Source organism: Oncorhynchus kisutch, linkage group LG1 (assembly GCF_002021735.2).
Source record: "Oncorhynchus kisutch isolate 150728-3 linkage group LG1, Okis_V2, whole genome shotgun sequence".
NCBI classification, from domain to species: domain Eukaryota; kingdom Metazoa; phylum Chordata; class Actinopteri; order Salmoniformes; family Salmonidae; genus Oncorhynchus; species Oncorhynchus kisutch.
Window position 1 is genome coordinate 37,324,525 of NC_034174.2, and position 15,370 is coordinate 37,339,894.

The 15,370-nt window shown below is 42.7% G+C and overlaps 1 protein-coding gene across 4 annotated transcripts in view; it reads right to left on the minus strand.

The window, feature by feature from the left end:
* Positions 1–1,693: 1,693 nt before the first annotated feature.
* The window catches only part of LOC109895151 (low-density lipoprotein receptor-related protein 1), a 185,014-nt gene continuing 171,337 nt past the window's right edge, over positions 1,694–15,370 (minus strand). For 2 of the 4 annotated variants that reach the window (XM_031823106.1, XM_031823099.1), the window contains exons 81-88: positions 8,262–8,435; positions 7,851–8,012; positions 5,717–5,900; positions 5,498–5,599; positions 5,340–5,413; positions 4,985–5,078; positions 3,676–3,820; positions 1,694–3,504 (exon numbers count right to left, since the gene is read on the minus strand). In XM_031823106.1, coding sequence (XP_031678966.1) covers positions 3,364–3,504; positions 3,676–3,820; positions 4,985–5,078; positions 5,340–5,413; positions 5,498–5,599; positions 5,717–5,900; positions 7,851–8,012; positions 8,262–8,435 — 1,076 coding nt within the window. In that variant the 3' untranslated portion in view covers positions 1,694–3,363. Of the gene's footprint in view, positions 3,505–3,663; positions 3,821–4,984; positions 5,079–5,339; positions 5,414–5,497; positions 5,600–5,716; positions 5,901–7,850; positions 8,013–8,261; positions 8,436–15,370 lie in introns of all 4 variants that reach the window. The other 2 variants (XM_031823091.1, XM_031823081.1) reach the window with 1 other exon arrangement.

Genomic DNA, 15,370 nt, shown 5'->3' on the forward strand with positions numbered 1-15,370 from the left:
GCAGTTAACCATACTTGCACCAATACCGTGTTCACGTGCTAATGGGAACTAGGAGAGTCCGAAATGTTTGACGTGCTTACTGGTTGGAGATACAGTTGAAGTCGTAAGTTTACATACACCTTAGCCAAATACATTTAAACTCAGTTTCACAATTCCTGAAGTTTAATTCTAGAAAAAAAATCCATGTTTTAGTTCATTTTAAGAATGTGAGATGTCAGAATAATAGAGATGTGTCAGATTGTATTTCTTTCATCACATTCCAAGTGGGTTAGAACTTTACAGATACAAATTGAGTGTTTGGTAGCATTGCCTTTAAATTGTTTAACTTGGGTCAAACGTTTCAGGGAGCCTTCCACAAGCTTCCCACAATAAGTGGGTCAGGTTTGTAAGCTCCTTGCTCTCATACACTTTCAGTTCTGCCCACAAATTTTCTATAGGATTCAGGTCAGGGCTTTGTAATGGCCACTCCAATACCTTGACATTGTTGTCCTGAAGCCATTTTGCAACAACTTTGGAAGTATGCTTGGGGTCATTGTTCATTTGGAAGACCCTCAGCAAGGAAGAAGCCACTGCTCCAAAACCGCCATAAAAAAGCCAGACTACGGTTTGCAACTGCACATGGGAACAAAGATGGTTCTTTTTGGATAAATGTCCTCTGGTCTGATGAAACAAAAATATAACTTTTTGGCCATAATGACCGTCATTATGTTTGGAGGAAAAAGGGGGAGGCTTGCAAGCCGAAGAACACCATCCCAACCTTGAAGCACGGGGGTGGCAGCATCATGTTGTGGGGGTGCTTTGCTGCAGGAGGAACTGTTGCACTTCACAAAATAGATGGCATCATGTGGAGGAAAATTTTTGCGGATATAATGAAATATCTCAATACATCAGTCAGGAAGTTAAAGCTTGATCGCAAATGGGACTTCCAAATGGACAATGACCCCAAGCATACTTCCAAAGTTGTGGCAAAATGGCTTAAGGACAACAATGTCAAGGTATTGGAGTTGCCATCACAAAGCCCTGACCTCAATCATATAGAAGATTTGTGGGCAGATCTGACAAAGCATGTGTGTGCAAGGAGGCCTACAAACCTGACTCCGTTACACCAGCTGTCAGGAGGAATGGGCCAGAATTCACCCAACATTTTGTGGGAAGCTTGTGAAAGGCTACCTGAAATGTTTGACCCAAGTTTAACAATTTAAAAGGCAATGCTGCCAAATACTAATTGAGTGTATGTGAACTTCTGACTCACTGAAATTGTGATACAGTAAATTATAAGTGAAATAATCTGTCGGTAAACAATTGTTGGAAAAATTACTTGTGTCATAAAAAAACAAAGTAGATGTCCTAACTGACTTGTGTCATGCACAAAGTAGATGTCCTAATTGACTTGTGTCATGCACAAAGTAGATGTCCTAACCGACTTGTGTCATGCACAAAGTAGATGTCCTAACTGACTTGCCAAAACTATAGTTTGTTAAGAAATTTGTGGAGTGTTTAAAAAACAAGTTTTATTGACTCCAACCTAAGTGTATAAACTTCCGACTTCAACACTTGTACACGTGCTGCTATCGAACAGTTAGCAAATCAGACATTTCAGATCTCCGACTAGCACAAACACATAACAATGATATGCCAGTTATGGCATCTTCTGAAAGTAATTAGGTACTGAAAGAAGACAAAATCCAACTGATTGTTTTCTGTACAGTTCTTAATTTTATTTATAACAATCTTATTTATTCTGTAAAGTACTCCAGCAAAAATGTTAACATTATTTTTATTTTCTTTCCAGAAGAAAGTTTGAACCTCCATGCATTTTGTACTATAAAAGTGTAATTTTTCATTATAAAACAAGGATTAATCAAAAACAACTTAAATCCCAAAATGCATTTATGATTTTGCAAAAATGTTCTTTAAGTAAAATGATTGTACTTCTCTCCTTTTAAAAGAAAAAGAAAAATGCGACAGCATAAATCAAAACTTACACTTGCTGACAGTTAAGCAAAATAAGGATTTGTTATTCAAGTTACTTGAATGTGTTTTTTCACATGCATTAAAATATTGCTGATCACCTGACAGAAACAGCATTTTGGGACAGCGGCCGAGCTTAAAGACACATCGGAGCGACCAAAATGGCAGCGCCAGCAACAGGGTACAGGAGACCAAGAGATGATCAGGAATGGCTAAAGGAAAAACAGAGGGAAATGCTATGCAAGCTATGCAAGAGAAAGGAATGAATGCACTTCAGAGGGATCTGTTCCAAAACCATAAAAGCACAGATCTCAAGGTTAGAAGGATTCATCTGTACAGTCTGACAGACAGCCAGTCTCTAGGCCAGAAACCAAATAAAGAAATGCTGCAGGGGAAAAAAAACAGACCAAATGTTTTCCCCATCTCTTTTCTCTGTCCTCTGGCACCACAGTCCACTGAAGGGGTGCAGACCAACGGGTGACGTTCTTCTCAGTAAAGGTGTCACACTGTCACAGGTTCTCTTGTCCATCCCTTCGTTAGAATGCTCTGACCTGCTGTGATATGGCCACTGGGCACACTTCCCACCACATAGAAGCATTCACAAGCCTAGAATGCTGAACACATCTTCAACATCATCACCAGAGATTAGTCAGTCACTCCTCAGTCGCTTCAACACTAGGCTACTTTATCATCACAAGCCCTACACACCGTTAGAATATGCTAGAAACAAACATATATTGACCTGTGTTACATCTTACGGTATATACACCGTAAAACATTACATTTGTGCAAGGAAGAAAACAATTTCATGAAGATTGTTCTCTGAGAAAATAATATGGAAATACTGAAGTTGCCATCCGATTTTGACATTTTACACGTGCTGTACACAAATCGTGCTATATTATTCCTGTCTTTCGCACTCCCGCAGACAAAACTGTCATCAAGACAACATTGGTATCAACTTACAAAACTTTGAGTTAGCTTCCCCCCGCTCGAAGTCAACATGAACAGAGTTGGCACTGGTGACATGGAACAATGTTTTTTTCTCTATACAATTCATACAAAAATAAAAATTGTCCAATGATTATGTTTTAACTTCTAATTTTCTTTTTCCATTTCATTTTGCACAGAGGTAGTGGCTATTTAGGTAAAGGGGAAGGGACAAAAAGTAAATAAAAAATATCTTATAGAAAACGCTTTTGTTAATTTTTGACCAGAGGAATCGTAAAAGAACAAAATATAATACTGCAATCACATACAAAAGTAGTCCTTCATTTTTGTACATTTTATACAGTGTTCAGGCTTTTTTATAGCTTTTTTTCTTCATTTTTTTCTTTAAAAGGCAAAAAGAGGGGTGTGTTTGGAATGGTACACCCCAGGCTAATGGACATTCTATGCCAGCGGGTCCACCAGGGGCTCCTCATCCCCCCGTGACAGAAGCTCCTTCTTCTCATCCGTGCTGGCCAGGGAGTTGCGGCTATTGTGGGCTCCCATGTACAGGGTGGCGTACACTGGGTTGGTGAAGTTGGTGGGCTGGGAAGAGACCAGGGAGGACCATTAGATAAACTACATTCATCATAGTAAGTGTTTTTGTATGTTGCCTCATTTGTGTCCAGGGTGTGTGTGTGTGTGTGTGTGTGTGTAGGTCTGTGTGACATGGTGTAAGTGCGTTTTTGGGCTTGCTTTTATTACCGTGTGTGTTACCTTGTCTGGGTCCAGTGTGAAGTCTGAGTCTAGAAGTTCCCCGGCATCGTCATCTGGCTCGCCCTCGTAGATCTTGTATGCTGGGTTTCCTATCTCCACATTCATGGCTCCGTTGGTCATCCTCTGGTGCTGGAAGCCCTTGGTCCTGCAGACACAGAGGTGAAAGGTCATGACCCGAGGTACAGACGGGTCCTGAGCGAGTCCACACAGCGCGGGCAGCGACACGGCCACATCACAGAGTCAGGGAGGGGGGTAGTGGCTGTCACATCACTGTGCATGGATCCAAAGCCACAGCACAGGCAACAGCGCAAACCCAGCATTCACCTAGCTAGAATACACTAGACACACTGGTCCTGGAGAGGGGTTTGTAACGGTACCCTAAAATGGTACTACGGAATGCCTGTTTAACAGTTTGCTTGAAAAACATAAGCAAGGTCAAATCTATTGACGTCTTGAAAATCTATAGGCATTTTGGATAAAAATGTATGTTGTCAGTTTGGAGCATTTTGGGTCAAACCATGGACTTGAAGGATAGTAAATGCTGGATTTTTCATGTTGCATTTTCCAAATCCCGGTTTGGAACAATGCAGTCAGAGCGCCCCCTCTCTCAGTACGGAACATACAGTAGCACTCTACACAACAACATGATACAGTACAATACAGTATGATGGAGAACAGCATGGGGTACTATATGCACTCTGGGGCCATAGACTGATCTATTTCACAGCCTCTCCAATAGATCACCACCTGTTTAATAGCCCCCTAGAAGTACAGTATAGTGGGGAGGTTTGGAGAGAGTGACCAATCCTGAACAATGATTCAGAACGGGAGAGGGAGGAGCAAGCTGAACTAGAGCACTGCTCATTCACAACGGAGAGAAAGAGAGTCGAGACACTGACCACAGGACTATACACTGCACAGCAAAAGAGACTGATAAAGGGAGAGATGAAAAGAGAGAAATGGACAGGATGCCATTTTGAATTGGGGGAGAGAGAGAGGATGGAAAGGGTAACCCTGGCAACCGTTACCGCGCGAGTCTGGAGCAGGATTTGCCCGGCCTGCCAGACCTGAGGGACAGAAGAGATGCAGTTACTCACAGCAAAGAGAGAACCAGAGATGGAAAGAGAGAAAGGAGCGAACAGTAAAGACCAAGAGAAAAAGGAAAGGGAGGCTGAGAGTACAGAGACCATGAAGAAGACAGAGCTTGAGAGGCAGTTAAGTTAATGTCCCAGTGTTACTCTTCTAGTGTATTGGAGTTGTGTAGTGTTGTGTAATGTAGTGTGGTGTTGTTTAGTGTGGTGTTACTCACCCCCTCATCCTCTTTCTGTACCAGAACACCGCTCCTCCCACCAACAGAATCAACAACAGCAGTAGCAGCATTAGGACCACTATGGAGGCAGTACCTGCACACAGACACACATAAACAGTATACATAGTTAGGCTGAGTCTGGCGACCGTTCTACACAGAACTGGCAATCCTGGAGGTGATTTTTGATGGTAGGAGACTTCAATTGGCGTCAAGTTGATGTGCAGCCAAAATAATGTGTGTAAAATGTAGGGAGCAGCTCGCGTTTTATTTTGATGGCCAGCCGACATCTACGTTAAAACTCACACGCAAAAGTTATGCCTCTACTTTTTGCAAACCTTTAGAATAGTTTACTTACGTCCACCAGACTCTGAGGAGTCTACACTAGAGGCCACCACCTCACAACGATGCCCCACCCAGCCTGCAGAACACCTGGGGAGAGAGAGAGATGTAACGTCATAGCAACCAGAGATAACATTCTAGTGAGTGAGTGTGAGTGTGTGTGTGTATACTCACGTGCACTCTGGTAGGTGTGTGTGTTGGTTGACAGAGCACTGGCCATTAGCACAGTACTCATCACACGTGTAGCAGCTGGGTTGGACTCTGCCGTTAGTGCAGCTACAGGACACACAAGTAACATAGGTATGGACAGGTTTGTGTTATGAATTAATGTGTGAATGTGTGTTGGTGTCTGTTTCTGTCAATATCAGTTTCTCTGTGTGTGTGGACACTTACACGCAGGTGACCTCTCCTGTGGGCTGGAAGGAGTTGGTGGGGATACACTTGCCGTCGCGACAGTAGTGACACTTGTCCACCTCACAGGTGCTGCCGCTGTACTGGGGCAGACAGCGACACTGGCGCGCCCCGCTGGTACTTTGCAGACATGTGCCCCTGTTCAAACAGTGGCCCTCGCAGCTACCTACTCACACACAGGCATACAGAAGAGACAGTTATCAGTCTGAGTATACTGAGCGCAAGGAGCCTTAAGGTTGATCTCAAAAGAGTACCAAGCAGTTTACACTTTTATGGTGCTTTCTACAAAATGTTAAGTGCCATAGTGTTATACTGCCAGTAGGTGACAGTACAGACAGACAGTTTATTTTAGTTCATTACGATCCACATTATAGAATATAATTTAGCAGATGCTATTATCCAGTGTGACAGCAGGGTAGCCTAGTGGTTAGAGCATTGGACTAGTAACCGGAAGGTTGCAAGTTCAAACCCCCGAGCTGACAAGGTACAAATCTGTTGTTCTGCCCCTGAACTGGCAGTTAACCCACTGTTCCTAGGCCGTCATTGTAAATAAGAATTTGTTCTTAACTGACTTGCCTAGTTAAATAAAGGTCAAATAAAAACTCACAGTTAGTGCATTTATCTTAAGGTAGCTAGGTGAGACAACCACATATCACAGTCCTCCCAAACTAGCTATGTTTCCATCAATTTGTTGAAAGATTTTTTAAGCATTCTTACATTTGCAAAAAACAAATGTGAATTTTACCAGCAGTGGAATGTTTCCATCAAACGGTCTTCTAGCGAATAAAAGGCTGTGCATAATGATGTAGTCAGTGGACACAAAAAGCACTGTCGTATAACTTTTGATTGATCAAATAAAAAACAGAAGTTCTATGAGTTTGTGTTAAGATCCTGCCGACAACGCAATCTGTTCTATTATTAGAGTAAGAACGCGACGGACACTGAAGGCTTGAACCATGTCTGAGTCTGATGCAGCTGTATCGACCCTTTGGGGAGAATAAACTTGGTTTAAGCCTTCAGTGTCCGTCGAGTTCTTACTCTAATAGTAGAACCAAAACAAATGGAAAGGCTCAGCAAGCTTATCACCATGCACTTGAATCACTCTGAAGTTTATCATAACCAATAGCAGATGTAGCTTAGCCGAATAAACTGCATGGTTTTCCAAGTCGTAGTGGGAGGACCACACAACATAGCATTGCGTGACTGCCAATTTACCTCAACATGATGGATATTCTATCAAAAAATTGTGCAATAAATTGTTTCCACCACAATTTTTTGCATACGGTAATCTAATCACCGACCAAAAAATATCCACCCTTGTCTGGCGTATTTTGTTTTGTGGACAATTTGACAGTGATGGGTTCTGACTTATAAACTTGAAATATCCTAAACCATGCCACTGAGGGAGAGAGGGGAGTGCTGAACGTTTACATTCTGTTTACACGTTTACATTCTTCTAGACATCAGGTATCCTTTGGAAAGGAGAAGGGCTGGTACAAGTCAACAGGACAGCCGTGAGTTGTGGAGGAGTGAGGAATTTGGGCCGAGGTCAGTTCAGATGAAGTGAGAAAGAGCAACAGAGATGTATTGGCTGTCCAGATGTGTAAGGAGGAGACTCAGCAAAGCAGAAAGGTTTAAATACCAGTGCTTGTGTAAATATGTTATCTTATGCAGCTGTGTGACCCAGTGGGTGAATAAGCTTAGTTTGAGCTTTACTAGTCTTCCGTAAGTTTTTAAAATGTATAATCTAACATCAGGCCGGTCGTGAGTTCTTTATCTGACAGGTACTTTACTCACATAAAAATGGTTGGATGGAAACCTGCTTATAGTAAGTAAACATTTTCCTCAATAAAGCAGGTATCAGCAAAGTCAGTGCTAGTAAGAAAGGACAAGTGTTAGTGCAAGAAAGTCAAGTACAACAGTAGGTTTTAGGTTTGTTCTCCGCCCCTTACTCGGGGTGGGGTAGGGGTGTGCTTTGGGATTATTGAAGATACCTTTTGAAGAGGTAGGTCACATGACACAGTACAGAGCATTTATAGACAAAAACAACAAGGCAATATTAAAAAATAAGATCAGACCGGGGCAGACCAACAGAAAGACAGACAGTGAGACTCACGGTACTGGCACTGGTCCCCCAGGAAGTCAGCAGGGCAGCGGCATGTGGGCTGGTTGCCAGCGCTGACCGTGCAATTCCCTTCGTTCTGACAGTAGTTCTTACAGGTTTGGAGGTTACAGTTAGGACCAGTGAACCCTGTCAGACAGCGACACGTAGGGGAGCCTGGGGAGGGAGGGAGAGACAAGACAGACATGGTCCGACAGAGATAAGACAGGAAGAGGAGAGAGAAACTCCGGAGACTTGACCTCTAACATCAGACTAACATCAGGACTGCTCATTGAGGGTAGAATCCTTGACTCAATACACAGCTGTCTAGTTGTATTATTTGTTTATATGTCTCACTGTTCCTGGCTTAATGTGTTATTCTGACTCCTCTCAGACAGCCAGCCCTCCTGTCAGGGTATGTATTACCTGTAGGAGAGGCCGTGCAGGTGCCTCCATTCTGGCAGTAGTCCCTGCACTGGTCCACCTCACACTTGTCTCCTCCGAAGTTGGGCTGGCAGCGACACTTGGGCTGCTTCCTGGCGTTGAGGAAACAACTGCCTCCGTTCAGACACTGGACATTACACGTACCACTGGGAGGAGCTGGGTGAGGAGAGAAGGGGTGAGTGTGAAGAATTACAGGTAGGGATTAGTGTGGATGTGTGTTTAATGTTTCTGTCATCATTTTGAGTTTTATGTGAGCTAAAAAGGACTTTTATACCCCCTGCAGATTATTACACAAACAGACTATAAGATTAACTTTGATCACAACGCTACTTCTGTAATACGGTGTGTTTGGACTACAAACACGTTGGATGTCAAGGGGAGACCACAACAGGATTACAAACATGCAAGCGAGCACCACGGAGCCGGTGTACTCGAGGGAGACTAATGTCCCTGCGCTCATCAGTACCACCAACAACGAGACCCCCGGAATACTACAACATCCCAATCGAGTTACAGGTGAGGAGAAAACAAGGAAGACAAAGGCAACACCAGGATCTGGAATATCCTGGACAAGTGCTATGTCAATATCAAAGACTGCTACACCCCCAACATCAAACCACTGATCTCCAACTCTGAACACAACGCTGTCCAGATCATCTCTGTCTACAAGACTAGGGCTGTTGCAGTGACCATATTACCACCACACCGGCAGTCACGAGTCATAATCCCAGTAAAATTCCACGTGACCATTGAGTCACTAATCTCCTTTTATGCACTCTGGACATTCATTAGTAGTAACCAACAATTAGCGATCATCAGGTTGCTAATGGCCTGGTACTCAGGGCTCGATTGTCCCTCTAACCACTCTGACATCAATGCAAATGCAATGGAATCAAATCAAAACACTTATCAAAGCAGGGTGTGCTTTTAAAAAACTCACCTCACTGTGATTGACCAATTTGAAGAAAGAAGTTTTTAAAAATGAGTTTGAAACTGGGTGGAAAGCATGGCCATTGTGAATGTTGTTTCAAAGCCTAACAACTAAATGGGCAGCATTTTCTAACATGATGATTCATTCAAAACACTTATATGCATATTAGAGTTTATGCATAAGCATAAGAACCCAAGCCTGGAAAAAAACCCAGAATTCAAATAATGATTGTGCCGTTATACAATACATAGCCTACCGCATATTACACTTGTTTTAGAATATATCTTTGGTACATAATTGTTCTAGCCTAAATTGAACAAATTCAGATTTAGCCTAGAATTATAGTGAATTTATTTTTGAATAGCCTAGTAATAGGGCATTTAAAAAATGTATTTTCATAATGAATAGACTGACATTACCGTTAGCTACAGAAGGTAACTATTGATGTTCCCAAACAGATTTAATTTATTTCCAAATGAAGCACAGAGTAGCTACAGTAACAGGGTTGGAGAGTCCAGAGTGGAATATCCTCTGTGGCACAGGGAAATGACAGGAGTAGCCTACCCAACATGAGTGAAAACCCTACTGCTGGGAAAGTGGCCTTCATTCACTATTCCAGTGCATGTGGACGACATGTATTTTTTGTTTTGCCATTATTCTTGCCCATATGATAATGGGCCATTCTAAATTGAAACTAATTTTAAAATACTAGTAAAGACAATATTTAATTGAGATAGTCTGATGGCCCTTATGAAAACAAATTGCAGTCAGAGTGCAGTATAACTGCAGTTTTCAATTACTGCGTCCAAAATACAGCAGTCGACTGCAATTACTGCAGTTCCAAAACTGCTCTCTCTTTTTGTGCGGGGGTTAAAATATGAGCACTTGATGAGACAACCTGTGTGGCCTGAGGCAAGGAACATAGTCGCAAAAAAAAGCTTGCACTTTCTCAAATCATCAATAGCCTATAGTCGTACCATGCAGCCAATATATCTTTTGATTTCTAAAGGCATTCTAAGGTTTGTAGAGCTGCCAAATAACTAAATCTAGTGTTTCAAAAAAATCACTTTTACACTCAACATAGCCACTTCATATGCATGCACTCTCACTCCGGAATGGGAAAAATATCCATTCAATTTTATTAAATTAGTTCAATTATATTCTTCGTACTATAAAATCATATAATCTAAAAAGATTGCACAGGACTTAAGCGTACAGTTCATTCGGAAAGTATTCCGACCTCTCAACTTTACAAACTGCTGTTACATTACAGCCTTATTAAAAAATGTATTGAATTTACACTCAATACCCCACAATGACAAAGCAAAAACAAGTTTTGGAATGAATGCAAATGTATATTAAAAAAAAAAAACTTTAATATCACATTGACATAAGTATTCAGACCCTTTACTCAGTACTTTGTTGAAGCAGCAATTACAGCCTCAAGTCTTCTTGGGTATAATGCTACAAGCTTGGTGCACCTGTATTTAGAGAGTTTCTCCCATTCTTCTCTGCAGATCCACTCAAGCTCTGCCAGGTTGGATGGGGAGCGTCGATGCACAGCTTTTTTCAGGTCTCTCCAGAGCTGTTCCATCGGGTTCAAGTCTGGGCTCTGGCTTGACATTCAGATACTCTTGGCTGTGTGCTTAGGGTAGTTATCCTGTTGAAGGTGAACCTTCACCCCAGTCTGAGGTCCTGAGCGCTTTAGAGCAGGTTTTCATCAAGGATCTCTGTACTTGGCTCCGTTCATCTTTTCCTAGATCTTGACTAGTCTCCCAGTCCTTGCCGCTAAAAAAACGTACTCACAGCATGACGCTGCCGCCATGTTTCACCGTAGAGATGGTGCCAGGTTTCCTCCAGACGTGACCCTTGGCATTCAGGCCAAAGAGTTCAATCTTGGTTTCATCAGACCAGAGAATCTTGTTTCTCATGGTCTGAGTCCTTTAGTTGCCTTTTGGCAAACGCCAAGCAGGTTGCAGTGTGCCTTTTACTGAAGAGTGTCTTCCATCTGGACACTTTACCATAAAGGCCTGATTGGTGGAGTGCTGCAGAGATAGTTGTCCTTCTGGAAGGTTCTCCCATCTCCCCAAAGGAACTCTGGAGCTATGTCATCGGGTTCATGGTCACCTCCCTGACCAAGGCCATTCTCCCCCGATTGTTCAGTTTGGCCAGGCAGCGAGCTCTAGGAAGAGTCTTAAACTGCCTTCATTTAAGAATGGTGAGGCCACTGTGTTCTTGGGGACCTTCAACACTGCAGAAATGTTTTGGTACCCTTCCGCAGATCTGTGCCTCAACAAAATCAAGATACAAGATAGAACTGCCAAAGGGGACAGTGTTGCAACCTACTGCAGAGATAGCCTGCAGAGTTCTATCATACTATCCAGGTCTGTACCCAAACAATTTGAGCTTCTACTTTTAAAAATCGACCTTTCCAGAAACAAGTCTCTCAACATTGCTGCTTGCTATAGACCACCCTCTACCCCCAGCTGTGCCTTGGACACCATATGTGAATTGAATGCCCCCCATCTATCTTCAGAGCTCATGCTGCTAGGTGACCTAAACTGGGACATGCTTAACACCCCGGTCATCCTACAAGCTAAGCTTGATGCCCTCAATCTCACACAAATTAATGAACCCACCAGGTACAACCCCAAATCCGTAAACACGGGCACCCTCATAGATATCATCCGAACCAACTTGCCCTCCAAATACACCTCTGTTGTTTTCAACCAAGATCTCAGCGATCACTGCCTCATTGCCTGCGTCCGTAATGGGTCTGCGGTCACACGACCACCCCTCATAACTGTCAAATGCTCCCTAAAACACTTCAGCGAGCAGGCCTTTCTAATCGACCTGGCTGGGGTATCCTGGAATGACATTGACCTCATCCCGTCAGTAGAGGATGCCTGGTTATTCTTTAAAAGTGCCTTCCTCACCATCTTAAATAAGCATGCCCCATTCAAAAACTTTAGAACCAGGAACAGATATAAGCCCTTGGTTCTCTCCAGACCTGACTGCCCTTGACCAGCACAAAACCATCCTGTGGCGTTCTGCATTAGCATCGAATAGCCCCTGTGATATGCAACTTTTCAGGGAAGTTAGGAACCAATATACACAGGCAGTTAGGAAAGCTACGGCTAGCTTTTTCAAGCAGAAATTTGCATCCTGTAGCACAAACTCAAAAAAGTTCTGGAACACTGTAAAGTCCATGGAGAATAAGAGCACCCCCTCCCAGCTGCCCACTGCACTGAGGCCAGGAAACACTGTCACCACCGATAAATCCACTGTAATTGAGAATTTCAATAAGTATTTTTCTACGGCTGGCCGTGGTTTCCACCTGGCTACCCATACCCCGATCAACAGCCCTCCACCCCCCACTGTAACTCGCCCAAGCCTCCCCATTTCTCCTTCACCCAAACCCAGATAGCTGATGTTCTGAAAGAGCTGCAAAATCTGGACCCCTACAAATCAGCCGGGCTAGACAATTTGGACCCTCTCTTTCTAAAATGATCTGCCGAAATTGTTGCAACCCCTATTACTAGCCTATTTAACCTCTCTTTTGTATCGTCTGGAAAGCTGCCGCGGTCATCCCCCTTTTAAAGGGGGAGACACTCTAGACCCTGCTACAGACCTATATCTATCCTACCCTGCCTTTCTAAGGTCTTCGAAAGCCAAGTTAACCAAGTTAACAAACAGATTACCGACCATTTCGAATCCCACCATACCTTCTCCGCTATGCAATCTGGTTTCAGAGCTGGTCATGGGTGCACCTCAGCCACCCTCAAGGTTCTAAACGACATCGTAACCGCCATCGATAAGAGACATTACTGTGCAGCCGTATTCATGGACCTGGCCAAGGCTTTCGACTCTGTCAATCACCATATTCTTATCGGCAGACTCAACAGCCTTGGTTTCTCAAATGATTGCCTCGCCTGGTTCACCAACTACTTCTAATAGAGTTCAGTGTGTCAAATCGGAGGGCCTGTTGTCCGGACCTCTGGCCATCTCTATGGGGGTGCCACAGGGTTAAATTCTCAGGCCGACTCTTCTCTGTATACATCAATAATGTTGCTATTGCTGCTGGTGATTTTCTGATCCACCTCTATGCAGACTAGAGGTCGACCGATTATGATTTTTCAACGCCGATACTGATACCGATTATTGGAGGACCAAAAAAAAGCCGATACCGATTAATCGGACAGATTTTTACATTATTTGTAATATAACTACAACAACACTGAATGAACACTTATTTTAACTTAATATAATATAATCAATAAAATCAATTTAGCTTCAAATAAATAATGAAACATATTCTATTTGGTTAAATAATGCAAAAACAAAGTGTTGGAGAAGCAGGTAAAAGTGCAATATGTGCCATGTAAGAAAGCTAACATTTAAGTTCCTTGCTCAGAACATGAGAACATATGGAAGCTGGTGGTTCCTTTTAACATGAGTCTTCAATATTCCAATTTAAGACGTTTTAGGTTGTAGTTATTATAGGAATTATAGGACTATTTCTCTCTATACCATTTGTATTTCATTAACTAGTGATTATGATTGATTGATTGTTTTTTATAAGATAAGTTTAATGCTAGCTAGCAACTTACTTTGGCTTACTGCATTCGCGTAACAGGCAGTCTCCTCGTGGATTGCAATGAGAGGCAGGTGGTTAGAGCGTTGGACTAGTTAACTGTAAGGTTGCAAGATTGAATCCCCCGAGCTGACAAGGTGAAAATCTGTCATTCTGCCCCTGAACGAGGCAGTTAACCCACCGTTCCTAGGCCATCATTGAAAATAAGAATGTGTTCTTAACTGACTTGCCTGGTTAAATAAAGGTGTTATATATATATATATATATAAATATATATAAATAAATAAATAAATAAATATGTCCAAAAATACAGATTTCCGATTGTTATGAAAACTTGAAATCGGCCCTAATTAAATCGGTCATTCCGATTAATCGGTCGACCTCTACGCAGATGACACCATTCTGTATACCTCTGGCCCTTCTTTGGAAGCTGTTAACTAACCTCCAGACGAGCTTCAATGCCATACAACTCTCCTTCCGTGGCCTCCAACTGCTCTTAAATGCAAGTAAAACTAAATGCATGCTATTCAACCAATCGCTGCCTGCACCTGCCCGCCTGTCTAGCAGTAGTACTCTGGACAGATCTGACTTAGAATATGTGGACAACTACAAATACCTAAGTGTCTAAGTGTTAGACTGTAAACTCTCCTTCCAGACTCACATTAAGCATCTCCAATCCAAAATTATATCTAGAATCGGCTTCCTATTTCAACACAAAGCACCCTTCACTCTTGCTGCCAAACATACCCTCGTAAAACTGACCATCCTACCGATCCTCAACTTCGGCGATGTAATTTACAAAATAGACTCAACAAATTGGATGCAGTCTATCACAGTGCCATCCGTTTTGTCATCAAAGCCCCATATACTACCCACCACTGCGACCTGTTCTCTCTCGTTGGCTGGCCCTCGCTTCATACTCGTCACCAAACCCATTGGCTCCATGTCATCTACAAGTCTCTGCTAGGTAAAGCCCCGCCTTATCTCAGCTCACTGGTCACTATAGCAGCACCCACCCGTAGCACGTGCTCCAGCAGGTATATCTCACTGGTCCCCCAAAGCCAATTCTTCCTTTGGTCGTCTTTCTTTCCAGTTCTCTGCTGCCAATGACTGGAACGAACTGCAAAAAACACTGAGGCTGGAGACTCATATCTCCCTCACTAGTTTTAAGCACCAGTTGTCAGAACAGCTCACAGATCACTGCACCTGTACATAGCCCATCTGTAAATAGCCCTGTAAATAAACATCCTCATACTGTATTTATTTATCTTACTCCTTTGCACCCCAGTATCTCTACTAGCCCATTCTTCTTCTGCACATCTACCATTCCAGTGTTTAATTTCTATATTGTAATTACTTCGCCACCATGGCCTATTTACATGCACGGTTAACTGTGGGACATTATATAGACAGGTGTGTGCCCTTCCAAATCATGTCCAATCAATTGAATTTACCACAGGTGGACTCCAATCAAGTTATTTCATTTTTAATACATTTTCTAAAATTTCTAAAAACCTGTTTTCACTTTGTCATTATGGGGTATTGTGTGTAGATTGAGGGAAAAAA